The 23,228-nt window shown below is 39.5% G+C and overlaps 1 protein-coding gene across 2 annotated transcripts in view; it reads right to left on the reverse strand.

Annotated features, from left to right (window-relative positions):
• LOC133614390 (calpain-9) overlaps positions 1–22,981 on the reverse strand; it is a 60,838-nt gene extending 37,857 nt beyond the window's left edge. Inside the window, exons 1-6 of one of the 2 annotated variants that reach the window (XM_061972307.1) lie at positions 22,650–22,981; positions 9,910–9,979; positions 3,940–4,058; positions 3,058–3,191; positions 809–980; positions 612–683 (exon numbers count right to left, since the gene is read on the reverse strand). In XM_061972307.1, the coding sequence (XP_061828291.1) occupies positions 612–683; positions 809–980; positions 3,058–3,191; positions 3,940–4,058; positions 9,910–9,979; positions 22,650–22,916 (834 nt within the window). In that variant the 5' untranslated portion in view covers positions 22,917–22,981. The remainder of the gene's footprint in view (positions 1–611; positions 684–808; positions 981–3,057; positions 3,192–3,939; positions 4,059–9,909; positions 9,980–22,649) is intronic. The other variant, XM_072914977.1, reaches the window with a different exon arrangement.
• Between the last annotated feature and the right edge of the window lie 247 nt (positions 22,982–23,228).

Consider the following 23,228-nt stretch of genomic DNA (forward strand, 5'->3'; position numbering starts at 1 on the left):
AAGCTAACTCGAAGGGATGGATGGATGAAGAAAAGATGAGCGAGTGGTTAAGGGAAGTTTACGCGAAGAGGCCGGGTGGCTTTTTTCACGCAGCTCCGTCCATGTTGATATACGACTCCATGCGCGCCCACATCACGCTGGTTTTTAATATATTATTAAAGTTTGACTGACCTATCCGACTGTTTTTTTGACATTCCTTTAGCGCAGTTAGATGCGGCTTATAACACGGGGCGGCTTATAGGTGGACAAAGTTTTGAAATATGCCGTTCATTGAAGGCGCGGCTTATAACCCAGGGCGCCTTATGGTGTGGAAAATACGGTATTTGGTACTAAGTTTTGTGCCGTGCATGAACCTAATGAACCCACTTTGGCATTGTTGAACACGAGTATTAATGTCTGTAGTTTTCTACTCTCTCTGCTATGTCGTCTGAGTCCGTGCTTGATGCCCTACCCTTTTTTTTCATAAAGCATATATAGGTCACTCATAACCAACTGCATGTTTAGCGGATGCATTCAATTTTCAATCCAAAACTCATAAAAAACTGTTCTGAATGACAAATGTGTAGAAATGTTGGAATTTTACGCCGATTAATATAAACAACACTAATTACCTCCTCGACCGCCGTCAGCGAGTAGGCGTGTCTGAACATGATTCCCAGCTCATTCCTGCTCTCCAGAGGACCCTGCGGGCAAACGCGTCCATTCAAAATATTTACAGGAAAGCGTTGACTCATCGCCAAGAAGAAATGACGATTCAGATTTAAATGGTGGGATTAAACGTGACCAAACAGGTTCTCCTCTTCCTTACGAGCGTGTTGGCGCAGTTAATGAGCGCTCCTTTGGCCAGCATCTGTCTGACCAACACTGGAAGATCTCTGGGCAGCAAAGACACGTTTAAAACCTCGGCCACGCCCCCCGTCATGTCCACCATCGCCTCGTGAGGGAAGCCCATGTCCAGAGCTCGATAGCCTCCTTTCAACCTGGCGCACACACACACACACACACACACACACACACACACACACACACACATGTTATCATTTGGAATGGGGACCAAGTTTTTGATCATCACTTGTGGGGACCACCCTTTCTACAGGTTGTGAAGGCATAAAAAAAAATGGTGTAAAATGTCCACTGCCCAGTTAGCTCATACACGTCTTTAAATCTCTGGATTGATGAAGTAATGTGCTGATCATTCTTACTGGGGGCCCTGGGGAAAAAGAGTTAATATGGTTCACGGGGACCAAATTTAAATCATTTTGCATAATTCACACAAATTTGTATGTGACTACTGTCGGAGGCAGATATTTATATATATCCGAATTTAAGTGTTACTTCTTTTATTTCATAATCATATTACAAAACAGCTAGTGTTTTTCTTCCAATTGTGGTCTTTTGGTTGTCTGCAAAAACTGTGTGCTTAACCTTGAATGAGGAATGTAAGAAAGAGAGATACTCGTTTCTCTTATCTAGCCTTATTCCCAGGTGCGGAGGACAATGGGCATGTTTTTTGGCTGGAGGGACATGAGTGCGAGGGTGGGAGAGAGAGAGAGACTTAAGAGGGGAGAGGGTTTTTCGCCATTCTGGCGGCGCGATTGAATGTTCTAGGCTGGACTGGTCTCAATGTATATGCAAAGCTTTGCAAATATATTACAAAATACCTATTCTGTCTCTGGTGGTTTTTCTACTCAGCTTTAAGTGTCGTAAAGAGCTTGGGAGCAACTTGTGACTTGAATTCCCTGGGAGGAACAACTGGTCCAAACGCAACACTACTTAGGACCATTTAAAAAAAAAAAAGAAAGTTCAAATGAAATATGACATGATGGTCAGAATACATCACTACAGCTGTCCTCTTATAGGAAGTTTCACCACTTAAATGTTCAAGCAACTCCTGCATCTTCTGTGACATTACTGAAAACTGCTATTTAGCAGTAATGAAGTTGTCTGCAACTCCAACTACCATATATAGAAGGATGGAACATTCTGAATGTGAATCATACTTTAAGGTAATAATGTTTTATAATCATGCTGTATGAAAAATGTCATCCTAAGGAACACTAAACCAGATTTTGTTTTTGGAAAAATATCTTAGTTTTAACTAAGGATGGATACCATACAGAATCACAGTACTATTAATGAGGGGGCTGCTGTGCAAATGTCTCACACTTAAACTAACCAGTAAACATGTTTTATGGGCCAAAGCTTAGGCATCTTCAGAATGGATCTATCATTTAAAAAGGTTTCCCTTCAGGTGACCTGTTTTTTTGTCCCCATACCGTCAGAGGTCCCCTAAAGGGGACTGTGTAGACCAGGGGTCGGCAACCCAAAATGTTGAAAGAGCCATATTGGACCAAAAATACAAAAACAAATCTGTCTGGAGCCGCAAAAAATTAAGAGCCATATTACATACAGATAGTGTCTCATAGAATTAAGAGGACTTAAAGGAACCTCAAATATAGCTACAAATGAGGCATAATGATGCAATATGTACATATAGCTAGCCTAAATAGCCTGTTAGCACCGATTAGCTTGCAGTCATGCAGTGACCAAATATGTCTGATTAGCACTCCACACAAGTCAATAACATCAACAAAACTCACCTTTCATGCGCAACCTTAAAAGTTTGGTGGACAAAATGAGACAGAAAAAGAAGTGGCATAAAACGTCGAAGAAAGTTATACATGTAAACAAACCCTGGTGAGTTCAAGGACCGCCAAAATTAGTAGGACAAAACGGCGCTCGCTAAATACTCGAATCAGTGAAGCATGTTTAATATAAACAGTGTGCTTTGTAACAATTAGGGAGGTTTGTGTCATGTTTGTCCTCCTACAGAAACCATATTAAAACAAAAATAGATTTTTTTTCCCCTCATCTTTTTCCATTTTTCATACATTTTTTGAAAAAGCTCCAGAGAGCCACTAGGGCGGCGCTTGCGGCTCTAGAGCCGCGGGTTGCCGACCCCTGGTGTAGACAGAGCGATGTCCCCATTAAGTAAGCATTGCCAGAACACACACACACACACACACACACACACACACACACACACGAGGGCCTCACTTGGCGTAGGCTTTCTCCAGCAGAGAGCTCCAGAACTCGTGCTTTTGTGGCGAGCTGAGGAAGATCAGGTCGTTGTTGCAGGTGGGCAGCAGGTCGTCGATGCGCACTTCCTCCCACTGACCGTACTGCCAGAACTACACGGCAGGAGGATGCGGAACAGGATGTTAGTGAGTTGTGTGTTTGCGCGAAGCTTCAGCTCAAAGGACGGGCGTCGACGATGCATGCAATGTACAATGAAAACAGGTTCTGCTAAAGATGGCCACCTGTTAGAATAATTATGTATATATTATCACACAGCTCTTATGCTTAAGGGCCGTTGCTATAGTTATTATCAATTGTGCTGAAATTGTATTTTTCTTTGTCTGTGCAAAGCTGGCAATCCTAAAGATTGCAAGCCAGTCTCGTATCAGTGTTTGTTTCCAGAATCGGCCGGCTGACTGCCAAGGCCGAACATCGAGTACCGTGACGCAGACAGAGCAGAGACAAGGCGATAGCACGACTGTCAGCACATTTGCATTTTTGTATAATCATATATTGTGTCTAACTGGAGCTGTCGAGATTACACCCTTCCCTCGGCGACAGCTTCAGTGATCTCAAATAAATAGAGGAAGCACGTGGGCTGGACTTTTAGAGTGTAGTTTGGATCTGTAACTCGAGTACAGCCCAGAAAAACGTCTCTCCTCAATTGAGCCAAATTTAACTCTGTCTCTGGATGATTCCTTGCTTCTCGTCTGTTTCATAGATGCCATCAGTGTTTGAACCTGACATCAAAAGATGACCACCTGAGGCCATACAAGGTCGTGCGTGTTGTGAACTTCCTGTGAGGATTGTCCGATCAAAGAGTCTTCTTATGGCTGACATATTTCCTGAAATGGCGCTCACCCTGAAGACGAAGCAGCCCTTGTACCCGTCCAGGAAGGTCTGACCCGGTGGTACCACCTTGTCCAGCAGAGGTTTGTGCACGGCCAGAGAGGCGATGGCCGACAGCAACCAGCAGTCGCCTGAGGAAGAACAGGAAGTTGTCTACAATTATATTTGGAGAACTTTGCACTTTTGAAAAAACACAACCTCAAATCTCTGAGCGGTTTTATACGGGACAAAAGTACTGGGACAATACTGTTATGATCCCCTGCCCGGATCATAGTCTGTTTAAGTTTTTCGAGTCACTTGTGTTTTCTGTTAGTTTTGGACTCCTTTAGTTCCTGTTTGTGCACCTCTGTGTTGGTTACCATAGCTACTTATTATTTTCACCTGCCTCTTGTGTTCGGGACACGCACCTGTTTGTAATCAGAGACAGTATTTAAGCCTGCCTTTGCCAGTCAGTCGGTCTGGCTTCTTTGTTTGCTTTACGCAACTGCTACATTCAATGTTTTCTAGTTCAGTGTTTTTCAACCACTGTGCCGCGGCCGTGAGATACAGTCTGGTGTGCCGTGGGAGATGATCTAATTTCACCTATTTGGGTTAAAAATATTTTTTGCAAACCAGTAATTATAGTCTGCAAATGATGTGTTGTTGTTGAGTGTCGGTGCTGTCTACAGTTCGGCAGAGTAACTATGTCATACTCTTTCATATCTATAGGTGGCAGCAGGCAGCGAATTGCTTTGTAGATGTCGGAAACAGCGGGAGGCAGTGTGCAGGTAAAAAGGTGTCTAATGCTTAAACCAAAAATAAACAAAAGGTAAGTGCCCCTAAGAAATGGCATTGAAGCTTAGGGAAGGCTATGCAGAACGAAACTAAACCGTTTCTGTGGCCTAGTGGTTAGAGTGTCCGCCCTGAGATCGGTAGGTTGTGAGTTCAAACCCCGGCCGAGTCATACCAAAGACTATAAAAATGGGACCCATCACCTCCCTGCTTGGCACTCAGCATCAAGGGTTGGAATTGGGGGTTAAATCACCAAAAATGATTCCCGGGCGCGGCACCGCTGCTGCCCACTGCTCCCCTCACCTACCAGGGGGTGAACAAAGGGATGGGTCAAATGCAGAGGACAAATTTCATCACACCTAGTGTGTGTGTGAGACAATCATTGGTACTTTAACTTTAAAACTGAACTGGCTACTAAGTAAACAAAAACAGAATGCTGGACGACAGCAAAGACTTACTGTGGAGCAAAGACCGCGTCCACAACGTACATCCCGAACGTGACATGACGATCAACAATGTCCCCACAAAGAATGATAAAAACAACTGAAATATTCTTGATTGCTAAAACAAAGTTTTACTTTTTACCTGTTATTGACTATGGAGATGTGTTGTACATGAATGCTACTGCTGGTTTTCTCCACAAGCTGGATAGTGTGTACCACGGGGCACTGAGATTCATCACCAACTGCGCTCCCCTTACTCACCATTGTTTGTTATACTCAATGGTTAACTGGACATCTTTATGTGCTCGACGCCTCAATCATTGGTATGTTTTCATCTACAAAACCATTCTGGGTATCACTCCATCTTATCTGTCTTGTCTTTTAACAAAGAAACAAGGAAGTCACAATCTTTGTTCAATGGATGTTCTGCAATTTGTTGTCCCCAAAGTAAGAACTGAACTGGGCAAGAAAGCATTTAGGTTTTCAGCACCGAAGGCTTGGAATAACCTACAATCGAACATTAAACTTCAAACCCTAGTTACGTTGAATGAGTTTAAAGCTTCTGTGAAAGGACTGCAGTCTACCTTGTCTGTATGCACATGTGTCATGTGAGCAAGTTTTAATGTTGTAAATGTGATGTTTTATGTATTTGTTTACTGATTTTAATGTAACCTTGCTGATGCCCTCTTGGCCAGGTCTCCCTTGGAAAAGAGATCTTTGATCTCAATGGGATTTTACCTGGTTAAATAAAGGCTAATAATAATAATAAAGTAGATGTGGGAAATATCACTCAAAGGAAGACATGAAACTGCTACAGGAAAACACCAAAAAAAAGAGAAAAAAACACCAAAATAGGAGCACAAGACAAGAACTAAAACACTACACACAGGAAAACACCAAAAAACTCAAAATAAGTCACAGTGTGATGTGACAGGTCATGAGACAAGAGCTATAGTGATGCATGCTTGGTTATGCTTTAAAGTCATATCCAACAATTGTGACAACTTTTTACTGTCAACTGAGTTTCGTTTTTTAATAATTTCTGCTGGATTTTTTTAAACGGAAAAAATGTGCCTTGGCTCAAAAAAGGTTGAAAAACACTGTTCCCTGTGCGTGTCTTACGCTAAGTCCCGTCTTAGTGTTTTCCTTGTGAGCTATCCCGCTAGCTCACTCTCACTCCACTGGCTCTCTGTCCGTCACTGCATTGATTTTAAATTACTTTTAATTGTTTTTAAATCCCTAAATGGTCTGGCCCCACAATACCTGACCGAGCTGCTGCATCATCATACCTCGTCTAGAGCCTTAAGGTCAGCTGACCAAATGCTTTTGGCGGTCCCCAGATCCAGGCTAAAGACCAGAGGGGACAGAGCCTTTTCCGTTGCCGCCCCTAAGCTCTGGAACAGCCTTCCCCTCCACATTAGGTCAGCCCAGAGCCTGGGGGTCTTCAAAACCCTCTTTAAGACCTACCTCTTCTCGCTGGCCTTTGACCTGAGCTGAGTCCGCCTACTAGGCCACCATTTCTAGTCCTCCCCTTCACTTTAGTTTTATTTTTCAATTTGTCGCACTTTTATTATTATTATTTTTATTCTGCAAATTTTTACTTTTTATTCGACCCCTTTTACTGTATTGCATTTGCACTATCTTGTTCAGCACATTCATTGTTTATGTTCTTTGTTTGTTTTTTTTGTTTAGTTTAGTTTTTTGCTCTATACTTTTTTTAACCTGTAAAGCACTTTGGTTCAATTTAAAAGTTGTTGAAAACGTGCTATATAAATAAAGTTGACCTGACTTGACTTGACTTGACTAGCTTTCCTTGTGTTAGGCACGCTTCGTTTGGTTTGTTCCTGTCTTCGTTTTATGATTTATGAGAATAAATCATGTTCCTACCTGCAAGTCCTGTCCGGAGTCGTCCGTTTGCATCCCGGGAGAACAAACCTCGCAGCACCACGCGACCCGGTCGTAACGAATACAGGAAATAAAACGTGACTGTCTAAGATTTGTATTATTATTCGGAATTTAGCAGCTCAAGTGCTGAAAGATACAACCATCCCGGCAAGAGCGGACCACGCGAGCCACCGTTTTATGTTCTTATTTGAAACGGTGAGCAATTGTGCTCCAAGGCTCTCACAAAGTCAGCCATTAGTGGCAGCAAACACAGAACGGGCTGTAATAATAATAATAATAACTAGAGATGTCCGATAATATTGGACTGCCGATATTATCGGACGATAAATGCTTTAAAATATAATATCGGAAATTATCGGTATCGGTTTCAAAAAGTAAAATGTATAACTTTTTAAAACGTTGCTGTACGGAGTGGTACACGGACATAGGGAGAAGTACAGAGCGCCAATAAACCTTAAAGGCACTGTCTTTGCGTACCGGCCCAGTCACATAATATCTACGGCTTTTCACACACACAAGTGAATGCCAGGCATACTTGGTCAACAGCCATACAGGTCACACTGAGGGTGGCCGTATAAACAAGTTTGACACTGTTCCAAATATGCACCACACTGTGAACCCACACCAAACAAGAATGACAAACACATTTCGGGAGAACATCCGCACCGTAACACAACATAAACACAACAGAACAAATACCCAGAAACCCCTGCAGCACTAACTCTTCCGGGATACTACAATATACCCCCCCCCCCCCCCCCCTCCCCACACACACACTAACCTCAACCCCGCCCCCCCAACCCTGCCCACCTCATCCTCCTCATGCTCTCTCAGGGAGAGCATGTCCCAAATTCCAAGCTGCTGTCTTGAGGCATGTTAAAAAAAATAATGCACTTTGTGACTTCAATAATAAATATGGCAGTGCCATGTTGGCACTTTTTTCCATAACTTGAGTTGATTTATTTTGGAAAACCTTGTTACATTGTTTAATGCATCCAACGGAGCATCACAACAAAATTAGGCATAATAATGTGTTAATTCCACGACTGTATATATCGGTATCGGTTGATATCGGAATCGGTAATTAAGAGTTGGACAATATCGGAATATCGGATATCGGCAAAAAAAGCCATTATCGGACATCTCTAATAATAACAATAACGGATTACATTTACATAGCGCTTTTCTAGACCAGACTGACGGAAAACCACCACCCGACATTCATTCACATTGATATACTGGTGTGAGCAGCACCTGGAACCCTTGCGCTACGGTTTGAGCCAAATGACCAAAACACTGTAAACGTTACACATGATCATGACTGTGCCTTTGACTACATTACTGTCAGAATAATTGTATCTAAGTTATCACAAAACGTTGTGTTACATTGAGTTCAGCTCGCACTGCGAGAGGACAAAAGCTGTCTTTGATCCTACCAAGCAGAAGGCTTGTAAAACTCCACTGTGTACGATGGGAAGCGACATGAAGGTGTCGGTTTCTTTCTTCTATTGTAATCCACAGGGAGATTTTGTCTTGACCCAAGATCTACAAAGCAGAGAGGAGACAAGGCCTGACCTCCCTCCAGGCACCTTTTCTTTGAACTGTTTTACGACCTTTTCTTTGAACTGTTTTGTAACCAAAGGCATGGCTGTTTACAACCCCCCTCCCTTAGAAACAGCTGTTGCCATGTAATCAGGGAAAGTCCAAATAAAAGAGGAGGCGTACAATCTTTCGTCAGAGCGTGGTGGAGACTGTACAAGAGTACAGCCCAGACGTTTCTCCTCAATTGAGCCAACTTTAATTCTGTCTCTGTTTAATTCCTTGCGTCTTTGTCTGTTTAATAGATGTCATCAGTGTTTGAACCTGACAATTACATACTTACTTACTGTATAACACATTGTCGGGGAAGGTATTTAAGAGGCACAGGTGTCGAACTCAGGGTACGAGGGCCAGATCTCCCAACTGTTTTAATTTATGTGGCCCGCCGCTTCATTTTAAGTGGCCTAAATAAATAAATAACTCAGTTGCCCTTTATCACACCTAAAGACACACCCTTTTAATCAGGCTTTTTACGGATCATCTTAAACTCTTATGGGTTTTTAAAAATTATTTTATTGTGTTGTTTTCTATCTCAATTATAAATATTACTACTATTATTCTCTCAGTATTCACTCATTAATGTAATATTTATATGTATATATTTTTTACATATATTTTATCATATGGAGTTATTCTCCAGTGTAAGACACATTCTGAGGCGTTTGTCTTCAAATCCTCAGTGCCATGCCATGTTTTTCCTGTGTTATTGTCAATAGTGCTCTGTGTGTGTGTGTGTGCGTGTGTGTGTGTGTGTGTGTGTGTGTGTGTGTGTGTGTGTGTGTGTGTGTGTGTGTGTGTGTGTGTGTGTGTGTGTGTGTGTGTGTGTGTGTGTTTGATTCTCTTCTATGTTTTTTGGTACAGCACTTTTTGTTTGCCACTTGCCCGTGTATGAAAAGTGCTACGTTAATAAAGTTTGATTTGATTTGATATGCAGCTGGTCTGCCAGAGAATAAGAAGACATATATAATACGGGTAATATAGCGAATACTCGAGTATTCAGACACCTCTAGATTGTCTTTTATTTTTAAAAGCGAAATGCGACAAATTTGGTGACTCTTCCCAGGCTATTTGGAAACTTTTGGGGACTCTAAGATGAAAGCACGTATTGCTCTTCTCAACGAGCAGCGGTGTCCCCATCTAAAAAAATCCCTCACTGTGTTGCTTGTGAAGTCTAAACTTCTGATTGTAATGAATGTAATAATTTTTCATATTCGATGTTTTATTTACTATTTTGTTTACTTGCCACACGCCAGTCAACACTTACTGAGCTTCCCTTGGCGGATGTCGAGGCGTGACGCTCCGTCTACGGTAAAGTGAGGCGTCCTGCACAGCTCCTAATAGAAACAAAAAAAGAAGGCGAGAGAAGGAGAGATGTTTTTGTTTGGTTAGAACAGGGGTTTCTGTAGGAGGACAAACACGACACAAACCGTCCTAATTGTTAGAAAGCCCACTGTTTAATATGTTTGTGTTTATGCTTCACTGATGCGCCGTTTTGTCCTACTTATTTCAGCGGCCCTTGAACTCACCGTTGTGTGGACTGTGACTCAACAGTGTGTTTACATGTACAACGTTCTCCAACGGTGCCACAGAAAGGCGTGTTTTATGCCACTCCTTCTTTGTCTCATTTTGTCCACCAAACGTTTTATGCTGTGCGTGAATGCACAGAGGTGAGCTTTGTTGATGTGATTGATTTGTTAGAGTGCTAATCAGGAATATTTGGTCAGTGCATGACTGCAAGCTAATCGATGCTAACTGGAGATGTCCGACATTATCGGCCGATAAATGCTTTAAAATGTAATATCGGAAATTATCGGTATCGGTTTCAAAAAGTACAATTTATGACTTTTTAAAACGCCGCTGTACGTAGTGGTACACGGATGTTGGGAGAAGTACAGAGCAGTTGCGTCTCCCAGTCATACTTGCCAACCCTCCCGATTTTCCCGGGAGACTCCCGCATTTCAGTGCCCCTCCCGAAAATCTCCAGGGGCAACCATTCTCCCAAATTTCTACCGATTTCCACCCAGACAACAATATTGGGGGCGTGCCAGCCCAATCACACAATATCTACAGCTTTTCTCACACACACAAGTGAATGCAAGGCATAATTGGTCAACAGCCATACAGGTCACACTGAGGGTGGTCGTATAAACAACTTTAACACCGTTACAAATATGCACCACACTGTGAACCCACACCAAACAAGAATGACAAACACATTTCGGGCGAACATCCGCACCGTAACACAACATAAACACAACAGAACAAATACCCAGAACCCCTTGCAGCACTAACTCTTCCGGGACGCTACAATATACACATAGTCATTTTGATAGTAGGCTGATATAACTAATATAGACACTTACACAGGGCCGGCCCGTGGCATAGGCCGTATAGGCAAATGCTAAGGGCGCCGTCCATCAGGGGGCGCCACGCCAGTGCCACAAATGTTGGAGAAAAAGAAAAAAAAAGTTGGTACTATTATTTCTAAATACAAAAAATAATCCCACGTTAATTAAAATGCAAAGTAAAGCCTATATAATATAAATATTATTTGTTACAACATTACGCCCCCCCCCCCCCCCCCCCCCCCCCTCCGCCCCCTCCCTTCCCGTATCATGACTCTTTTTGGACGTCACCACATCAAAAAATCAACACAAGATGTCAAAACGGCCAAAACTGTCAGGTGCCCAGGGAAGAAATAAGAGAAAAGAAGAGGAGGAGAAACGAGAAAAAGACAAGAGGTAGCAGGTAGGTAACGTTAGCCTACATGAAATTATTTGTCTGTTACAGAATGTGATAGTAACCTGGCTTTTTAGCATTAAGCTAATGTTACATGATTCGGCAATTGCTAATCAATAAATAGCTAGTTCTGTTTTAACGTCGGGTTAATATTGTGGAGGGGGCTAAATTGTTATGGAAAATAATAATGTAACGTTAGGTAATTACAGTACTCCCACCTTACATTCCTCAGGGACATTTGTATTAGATCTTTTAAGCAGGTGTTTTTTGTTTACATTGTTATTGCCTTCTGGTTAGCTAATGTTTGCCCTGCAGGTAATAGTCACTTTTCCACCCCTTTATATATTAGGTATAGTTGTAAGCCTAGTTGTTAAAGTGCACATCATTAATGTAAATTAAGCAATATGTATGTAAAAAATATTGTATTTCATATATTCATTTTTTATTTTTTGCATTCATTTATTTATTCATATTTTTTTTAATCTTGTTAACTATTCTGATTGTTAATTTGCTTTCTTTAAGTAAAAAAAAGGTCAAAGACAAAGCTATTCGGTTTCTTGTGAGTATATACACTTCACTGCCGATGTGGGGGGGCGCCACCTAAAATCTTGCCTAGGGCGCCAGATTGGTTAGGGCCGGGCCTGCACTTACATCATAACACTTATATAAGTCTTTCAATTTTTTGTGGCTCCGGACCAATTACTTTTTTGTATTTGTGGTCCAATATGGCTCTTTCAACATTTTGGGTTGCCGACCTCTGGGTTAGAATATTCAAAGATAGCATTTGGAATATTGTTTGTTTTTGTTGTTGAGGCTTTGCTCTGCCTGGGGAGGGACTGTTGTTGCTGTACAAGTATTTCTGGTATTATGCAGAAAACTAGTTCAAGTGCATGCATCGGCATTCTTGTACTTCCTCTGCGTGTGTTTCCTGTCAACATGCTCACAGGTCACTTCATTAGGCACACCCCGGGGACATGGCACCAAATTCTGCGTCTCCCCCATACACACTGGGACCTTTGTGGCTCTTTTCACTGTGACAATGACATCATGCAACAGAATGTCCATTTTAAAAGGTTAGTGGGATGAAATATGGCCACACGAGTTGTAATGGAATGAATCTTAAAATCTGCATTGTGCAAAGTTGTTTTCAGCACGAGCTATTGACTGGGTATACATTGGAGTTCCCCGGGACCCTTTTGTCCCCCGTTGACTCCCTTTTATAATTGCCTTTTTTCGATACACTGTAAGTTATTTTAAAATGCTTTTTCCGTGAAAATCCAATGCGTTTCCCTTTGAAATACGCACAAATAGTATTTGAGGTGTAATTCGACCGCTCAACCACTAGATACCGCCAGAGTACCATAGAGTACCATATATTCATGTTAGACGCATAGTAAAAACCATGTTGGTGAGTTAGTAGCAGAGGTGTGGACTCGAGTCACATGACTTGGACTCGAGTCAGAATCGAGTCATGAATTTGATGACTTTAGACTCGACTTGACAAAATGTAAAAAGACTTGCAACTCGACTTAGACTTTAACATCAATGACTTGTGACTTCACTTGGACTTGAGCCTTTTGAATTGACATGACTTGACATGACTTGCTACTTTCCCCAAAACCCAAAGATGAAAAAGTTATTCGGGAGCGCTCCGTATTTTTCATTGTGTACTTGTCTATCAGCGTTGCGTGTGTCAGCTGGTGTGGTCTCAGTACAACAGCCAATCAAATTAGATCTACTTTGTTTTCATCACACGGCATTCATCCAATCAAATTGCAGGACAACCAACGAAGAAGACATGTCCAAACCACACGCCAGTGAACAAAAAATGATACCTAAAATAATTTTGTTTGGGTATAAAAATTACGAGGTGGTCAACACAAAACGGTTTGCAGTATGCAACACATGCGGTTCGAAAATTACTGATGGAGAGGAAACAACTTCCAACTTCGTCCGGCATTTGAAGTTGCACAAAGAACGGTAAGTTTTGAATGAAAGATAACGTTTATTGGCTAAGTAACGTGACTTTTATTTGCTGTGTAGTTAAATCAGTGAGGCTGTAAACTCACTGCTAACGTTATAACGTTATTGCAAACACGGGAATCTGTTGCAGTTCACTACCTTATTCATACTTTTTGTTCAGTGATTTTTTTTAAGCAGGGTTACGTTAGTCAATATATCACACGTAACGTTAGACGGCGGTCAGCAGCACCGCGTATTTTAGCCACCTAAAAAAAGACAAAAATAGTAAAATAAAGGTCAGTTAAAATGTATACTATATTATGAATATGTGTACCGTTTTAGCTAGCTTTCTGACATACTGTTGGTTGTTTACCTCAGTGGTCCCCAACCACCGGGCCGCGGCCCGGTACTGGTCCGTGGATCGATTGGTATCGGGCCGCACAAGAATTTTTTTATTTTTTATTTTTTTTATTAAATCAACATAAAAAACACAAGATACACTTACAAGTAGTGCACCAACCCAAAACAACTCTCTCCCCCCTTTTGTTCTGGGCATTGAACATGAAGACTCTTCCTTCACTGTTCCGAGTGGCCATGAGAGTCTTGGCAGTGCCTGCCTCCAGTGCTCCAGTGGAGCGAGTTTTCAGCCATGGTGGCATCATACTACGCCCCCATCGTGCACAAATGACTGACAGACTCTTGGCTAATTTGGTCTTTTGCAAATGCAATGCAGCATAGGGCCCTGACATATAAAAAGTACAACTTTTTTGTTATGTTCACGTATATGTCATGTTTTTTCAATGTTAACACTTTTGTACAAATAAGTACATTTGCACTTTATTTTTCAATGTGTTTGTTCTGTAAAGGAATGAGTTAATGTTTAAAATGACTGGTTAATAGTGCTATTATAAAGTGCAATGTCAGCACAATTTTCTTTCCTGCAATTTAAAATGCACTTGTTTTAATAAATAAATACAGCGTTTGAAAAGCATACACAATCTGTGTTAATATATTAGTCTGTGGTTGAAAGGACTTGAAAGGACTCGAAACTCAAAATGCAGGACTTAGGACTTGACTTGAGACTTTCTAGTCTTGACTTTGGACTTGACTCGGGGCTTGCCTGTCTTGACTCGGGACTTGACTCGGACTTGAGGGCAAAGACTTGAGACTTACTTGTGACTTGCAAAACAATGACTTGGTCCCACCTCTGCCATATACACACTGCAAGTATATATATAATGTAGTAACAGACACCTTCATAACAATACGTAATATGTACCATATAAACACTGCAAGTATATATATAATGTAGTAACAGACACCTTCATAACAATACGTAATATGTACCATATACACACTGCAAGTATATATATATAATGTAGTAACAGACACCTTCATAACAATGTCATATGTACAATATACACACTGCAAGTATATATATAATGTAGTAACAGACACCTTCTTACACACTGCAAGTATGTATACATAATGTAGTAACAGTCACCTTCATAACAATATGTAATATGTACAATATACACACTAAGTATGTATATATATATATAATGTAGTAACAAACACCTTCATAACAATATGTACAATATACACACTGCAAGTATATATATAATGTAGTAGCAGACACCTTCATAACAATATGTACAATATACACACTGCAAGTATATATATAATGTAGTAACAGACAGCTTCATAACAATATGTAATATGTACAATATACACACTGCAAGTATATGTATAATGTAGTAACAAACACCTTCATAACAATATGTAATATGTACAATATACACACTGCAAGTATATATATATATATATATATATATAATGTAGTAACAAACACCTTCATAACAATATGTAATATGTACAATATACACACTGCAAGTATATATATATATATAATGTAGTAACAAACACCTTCATAACAATATGTAATATGTACAATATACACACTGCAAGTATATATATATAATGTAGTATCAGACACCTTCATAACAATATGTAATATGCACAATATGCACACTGCAAGTATATATATAATGTAGTAATAGACACCTTCATAACAATATGTAATATGTTTTATACACACTGCAAGTAGATATATAATGTAGTAACAAACACCTTTATAACAATATGTAATATGTACAATATACACACTGCAAGTATATATATAATGTAGTAACAAACACCTTCATAACAATATGTAATATGTACAATATACACACTGCAAGTATATATATATATAATGTAGTATCAGACACCTTCATAACAATATGTAATATGTACAATATGCACACTGCAAGTATATATATAATGTAGTAATAGACACCTTCATAACAATATGTAATATGTTTTATACACACTGCAAGTAGATATATAATGTAGTAACAAACACCTTTATAACAATATGTAATATGTACAATATACACACTGCAAGTATATATATATAATGTAGTATCAGACACCTTCATAACAATATGTAATATGTACAATATACACACTGCAAGTATATATATATATATATAATGTAGTAACAAACACCTTCATAACAATATGTAATATGTACAATATACACACTGCAAGTATATATATATATAATGTAGTAACAAACACCTTCATAACAATATGTAATATGTACAATATACACACTGCAAGTATATATATATAATGTAGTATCAGACACCTTCATAACAATATGTAATATGTACAATATGCACACTGCAAGTATATATATAATGTAGTAATAGACACCTTCATAACAATATGTTATATGTTTTATACACACTGCAAGTAGATATATAATGTAGTAACAAACACCTTTATAACAATATGTAATATGTACAATATACACACTGCAAGTATATATATATAATGTAGTATCAGACACCTTCATAACAATTTGTAATATGTACAATATACACACTGCAAGTATATATATATATATAATGTAGTAACAAACACCTTCATAACAATATGTAATATGTACAATATACACACTGCAAGTATATATATATATAATGTAGTAACAAACACCTTCATAACAATATGTAATATGTACAATATACACACTGCAAGTATATATATATAATGTAGTAACAAACACCTTCATAACAATATGTAATATGTACAATATACACACTGCAAGTATATATATAATGTAGTAACAGACACCTTCATAACAATATGTAATATGTTTTATATACACACTGCAAGTATATATATAATGTAGTAACAGACAGCTTCATAACAATATGTAATATGTACAATATACACACTGCAAGTATATATATATAATGTAGTAACAAACACCTTCATAACAATATGTAATATGTACAATATACACACTAAGTATATATATATATATATATATATATAATGTAGTAACAAACACCTTCATAACAATATGTACAATATACATACTGCAAGTATATATATAATGTAGTAACAGACACCTTCATAACAATGTGTACAATATACACACTGCAAGTATATATATAATGTAGTAACAGACTCCTTCATAACAATATGTAATATGTTTTATATACACACTGCAAGTATATATATAATGTAGTAACAGACACATTTATAACAATATGTAATATGTTTTATATACACACTGCAAGTATATATATATAATGTAGTAACAGACTCCTTCATAACAATATGTAATATGTTTTATATACACACTGCAAGTATATATATAATGTAATAACAGACAGCTTCATAACAATATGTAATATGTACAATATACACACTGCAAGTATATATATATAATGTAGTAACAAACACCTTCATAACAATATGTAATATGTACAATATACACACTGCAAGTATATATATATAATGTAGTAACAAACACCTTCATAACATTATGTAATATGTACAATATACACACTGCAAGTATATATATAATGTAGTAACAGACAGCTTCATAACAATATGTAATATGTTTTATATACACACTGCAAGTATATATATAATGTAGTAACAGACACCTTCATAACAATACGTAATATGTACCATATACACACTGCAAGTATATATATAATGTAGTAACAGACAGCTTCATAACAATATGTAATATGTACAATATACACACTGCAAGTATATATATTATGTAGTATCAGACACCTTCATAACGATATGTAATATGTACAATATGCACACTGCAAGTATATATATAATGTAGTAACAGACACCTTCATAACAATATGTAATATGTACAATATACACACTTTGTGTTACATTGAGAGCCTGGTGAGAAGCAAAAGCTGTCTTTGGAAGATACCGAGAGTAAGGCTCGTAAAACTCCAGTGTAGGGGGGGAAGCAAAATGAAGGTGTTCCTGTTTCTTTCATGTATTATAATCAAACAGAAAGATATTGTCTGACCCAAGGACTATAAAAGCGAAGAGGAAGCAGGACCGGAATCCCCTCCAGGCGACTTTGTTTTTCAACTGTTTTACGAACGTCTTTTTAAACTGTTTTACGAACCTCGTTTTGAACTCGTTTATCACCTTTTCTTTTTAACTGTTCTGTAACCAAAGGCAACGCTGTTTACGACCCACTTCCCTTTTGGAAGCAACTGTGGACATGTGGTCAGAGAAAGTCTAAATAAAGGAATCAATCTTTCGCCAGAGCATGGGTGACACTGTAAGAGGTTACAGATCGACACGTTTCTCCTCAATTGAGCCAAATTTAATTCTGTCTCTGTTTGATTCTTTGTTTCTTGTCTTGTTTAATAGATGTTATCAGTGTTTGAACCGGACAAGAAGCTAGCTTATCTCTTTCCATAGTTAGCTTTTACGGCTAATGCCGTAGCACGCCGGTGTGTTACTATGCTAGAAAAATAGTTCCTCAGTCTTCGCTCTTACAATAACAATGTTGCTAGAGCTTGGTTATTATACAGGTTATTGAATGAAGTATTGTTGACGGTTTTTGAATGCATTTTTTGAAAGTGATTTAGAGGTAGAACTTATTTCTCCCATTAGCTGCACTGCTAGCCACCTAGAATGAGCCGATTTGTATATGTTGGAATTAGGGCTGGGCGATATATCGATATACTCGATATATCGCGGGTTTGTCTCTGTGCGATATAGAAAATGACTATATCGTGATATTCGCGTATACGTTCTCACGCAGTTGCTTTTAGCTCTATCTTAACAGTTACAATGTGTTTTTATTTATTTATGACTTACATATTTAATTGACAGAAAAAAAATAGTCATGGGGCCGTTTTGTACTTGGGCCCCAGGTACAACATTCCCACCTGGACGCCCCCTGGGCACACCTGCACAGCCTAATGACTTCCGGGACACAAAGTATGTAAGTAATAACGCTCACTTGTGATTGACACCGTCAGAGGGCGAGTTGTTTTTTTTGGACAATTATTGTTTTTGTAGTGCAGAGAGAGCTGTGTAACTGTCAACATGATCCAGTAGGCATGATAATACATTTACAGCATACAAGGAGAGCCAATTAAAAACATGCACAGGAAGGTTTTGTGCAGTTCATTTGCTGACTAAAGCGCCAATTTTACAAGACACTGAATTTTTTTTGTTTAATCGCACTATATGTAAGCTGCCAAAAACAACGAGGTAACTCATGTGATTAATCACAAAACCATATTACAAACCCCGTTTCCATATGAGTTGGGAAATTGTGTTAGGTGTAAATATAAACGGAATACAATGTTTTGCAAATCCTTTTCAACCCATATTCAATTCAATGCACTACAAAGACAACATATTTGATGTTCAAACTCATAAACTTTTTTTTTTTTTTTGCAAATAATAATTAACTTAGAATTTCATGACTGCAACACGTGCCAAAGTAGTTGGGAAAGGGCATGTTCACCACTGTGTTACATGGCCTTTCCTTTTAACAACACTCAGTAAACGTTTGGGAACTGAGGAGACACATTTTTGAAGCTTCTCAGGTGGCATTCTTTCCCATTCTTGCTTGATGTACAGCTTAAGTTGTTCAACAGTCCGGGGGTCTCCGTTGTGGTGTTTTAGGCTTCATAATGCGCCACACATTTTCAATGGGAGACAGGTCTAGACTACAGGCAGGCCAGTCTAGTACCCGCACTCTTTTACTATGAAGCCACGTTGATGTAACACGTGGCTTGGCATTGTCTTGCTGAAATAAGCAGGGGCGTCCATGGTAACGTTGCTTGGATGGCAACATATGTTGCCCCAAAACCTGTATGTACCTTTCAGCATTAATGGCGCCTTCACAGATGTGTAAGTTACCCATGTCTTGGGCACTAATACACCCCCATACCATCACACATGCTGGCTTTTCAAATTTGCGCCTATAACAATCCGGATGGTTCTTTTCCTCTTTGGTCCGGAGGACACGACGTCCACAGTTTCCAAAAACAATTTGAAATGTGGACTCATCAGACCACAGAACACTTTTCCACTTTGTATCAGTCCATCTTAGATGAGCTCAGGCCCAGCGAAGCCGACGGCGTTTCTGGGTGTTGTTGATAAACGGTTTTCGCCTCGCATAGGAGAGTTTTAACTTGCACTTACAGATGTAGCGACCAACTGTAGTTACTTACAGTCGGTTTCTGAATTGTTCCTGAGCCCATGTGGTGATATCCTTTACTCACTGATGTCGCTTGTTGATGCAGTACAGCCTGAGGGATCGAAGGTCACGGGCTTAGCTGCTTACGTGCAGTGATGTCTCTAGATTCTCTGAACCCTTTGATGATATTACGGACCGTAGATGGTGAAATCCCTAAATTCCTTGCAATAGCTGGTTGAGAAAGGTTTTTCTTAAACTGTTCAACAATTTGCTCACGCATTTGTTGACAAAGTGGTGACTCTCGCCCCATCTTTGTTTGTGAATGACTGAGCATTTCATGGAATCTACTTTTATACCCAATCATGGCACCCACCTGTTCCCAATTTACCTGTTCACTTGAGGGATGTTCCAAATAAATGTTTGATGAGCATTCCTCAACTTTATCAGTATTTATTGCCACCTTTCCCAACTTCTTTGTCACGTGTTGCTGGCATCAAATTCTAAAGTTAATTATCATTTGCAAAATAGCATATTCACCTGAATATGGGTTGAAAAGGATTTGTAAATCATTGTACTCCGTTTATATTTACATCTAACACATTTTCCCAACTCATATGGAAACGGGGTTTGTAGTTTATTTTGACAGTACAGTCTTCTTCTTTCTTTTTGGGACGGTATAGCTCGGTTGGTAGAGCGGCCGTGCCAGCAACTTGAGGGTTGCAGGTTCGATCCCCGCTTCCGCCATCCTAGTCACTGCCGTTGTGTCCTTGGGCAAGACACTTTACCCAACTGCTCCCAGTGCCACCCACACTGGTTTAAATGTAACTTAGATATTGGGTTTCACTATGTAAAGCGCTTTGAGTCACTTGAGAAAAAGCGCTATATAAATGTAATTCACTTCACTTCACTTATCTTAACCACGGATGACCTGGAAAGCGTTACGGGTCATATTAGATCAAACTGTTACCAGGTTTTTGAGAAAATACATGTGGTGCATTCAAGTAGCCTAGAACATTTCAGAAAATGACATTCTGATAATAAAATTGCATTTTTGTCCAAATAATGTGGTCTCAATCTTAAGTTATTATTTTATCTAATCTTACTCGAAATATAACTTACTTCACCAAATATTATTTATTTGTATTGTTATTACTTATGAAATATATTGTGAATAAATTGAGAACAGGAAGTGAACAAAAGTTTTAGCAATTCCTATGTAAAGGAAAAGGGGTAGGATTGGGGACGGTGTGGCGCAGTTGGGAGAGTGGCCGTGCCAGCAACCTGAGGATTCCTGGTTCGATCCCCACCTTCTACCAACCCACTCACGTCCGTTGTGTCCTTGAGCAAGACAATTCACCCTTGCTCCTGATCAGGCCCGGCCCTAATCAATCTGGCGCCCTAGGCAAGATTTTAGGTGGCGCCCCCCCCACATCGGCAGTGAACTGTATATACTCACAAGAACCTGAATAGCTTTGTCTTTGACCTTTTTTTTTTACTTACAACTATACCTAATATATAAAGGGGTGGAAAAGTGACTATTACCTGCAGGGCAAACATTAGCTAACCAGAAGGCAATAATGTAAACAAAAAACACCTGCTTAAAAGATCTAATACAAATGTCCCTGAGGAATGTAAGGTGGGAGTACTTAATTACCTAACGTTACATTATTATTTTCCATAACAATTTAGCCCCCTCCACAATATTAACCCGACGTTAAAACAGAACTAGCTATTTATTGATTAGCAATTGCCGAATCATGTAACATTAGCTTAATGCTAAAAAGCCAGCTACTATCACATTCTGTAACAGACAAATAATTTCATGTAGGCTAACGTTACCTACCTGCTACCTCTGTCTTTTCTCGTTCCTCCTCTTCTTTTCTCTTTTTTCTTCCCTGGGCACCTGACAGTTTTGGCCGTTTTGACATCTTGTGTTGATTTTTTGATGTGGTGACGTCCAAAAAGAGTCATGATACGGGAAGGGAGCGGGCGCACCGTGCGTGGGGAGGAGGGGGGGCGTAATGTTGTAACAAATAATATTTCTATTAAATAGGCTTTACTTTGCATTTTAATTAACGTGAGATTATTTTTTGTATTTAGAAATAATTGTAACAACTTTTTTTTTCTTTCTCCAACATTTGTGGCACTGGCATGGCGCCCCCTGATGGACGGCGCCCTTAGCATTTGCCTATACGGCCTATGCCACGGGCCGGCCCTGCTCCTGATTGTTGGTGGTTAGGGCCTTGCATGGCAGCTCCCGCCATCAGTGTGTGAATGTGTGTGTGAATGGGTAAATGTGGAAGTAGAGGTCAAAGCGCTTTGAGTACCTTGAAGGTAGAAAAGCGCTATATTAAAAACAAGCTCTGCTTTTTCCTACTTCTTTTCAAACATGTTGAATGGAGAAACTGGAAAATGTTCAAAATAAACTCAAACTCAATTCAATTATAGTGTTACTAATCTGATAAAATCATATAATTAAAATGATGTCATGCATTATTGAAGTCATTCACTAGTGTGGAGTGGGTCTTTTGAATAAGATAAGCTAAACTTCATTTGTTGTGTAAAATAAAATAGAAGTTAATGAATATAAAATAATACATCTATATAATTGTATAATTTAACTAAAGAAACGAATGCATTTTATGAAAAGTATTCTAATTCATAAGATGCACGTGTAAATATACAATTATTTGAGGTTAGAGTGACGTCACCGTGCAGATAAAGAAGTTGTTATTATTTTTTAAGAAATTGTTATGCTTCACCTTGGGTCTTTTCCACTTGACCCCGGCGGCCTTCATCTCCAGTTCGCCCAGAGGAAAGTGAAAGTCCACGAACAATCCGTCGCGGCCCACGATCACGTCCCCGTTGACGTCGCCGTGGTGTGCAGGATCCTCCCCCGACAGGAGGTCGGACAACCAGCGGCGGGACTGAGAGCCGAGCAGCTCGTCGGAGCAAGCCGAGCTGGAGTCGTCGTCGTCCAGCGGAGGAGGGAGGGAGCCCTCGGAGGACAGTCTCCGCGACTTGTCCATCTTTCAGCTGACCGAATGTTCCAGACGAGCAGTCTGCGTGTTGTGTGTGCGTGTGTGTCGCTGGCACAGGAGGCCACGCCCTCTTCTCAGGTATTGCTCTCACCTGAGCGCGTGGGGGCGGATGACGCTGCTGCGGCTTCTGCAACGACAGAGGACGTTTGTTTGCAGTAATGGCTTCAAACTGCACGCACTATGTTTTTTATTGGAATATATAGGTAGAAAAACAGAGCAAAAGGGCAATAAAACAACCCGTAAATGTTGATACTAATACGTTTTAATCACACAAAGCTCTGTCATTAAATATACTTTTAA

The sequence above is a fragment of the Nerophis lumbriciformis genome, linkage group LG17 (genome assembly GCF_033978685.3).
Source record: "Nerophis lumbriciformis linkage group LG17, RoL_Nlum_v2.1, whole genome shotgun sequence".
Lineage (NCBI taxonomy): Eukaryota > Metazoa > Chordata > Actinopteri > Syngnathiformes > Syngnathidae > Nerophis > Nerophis lumbriciformis.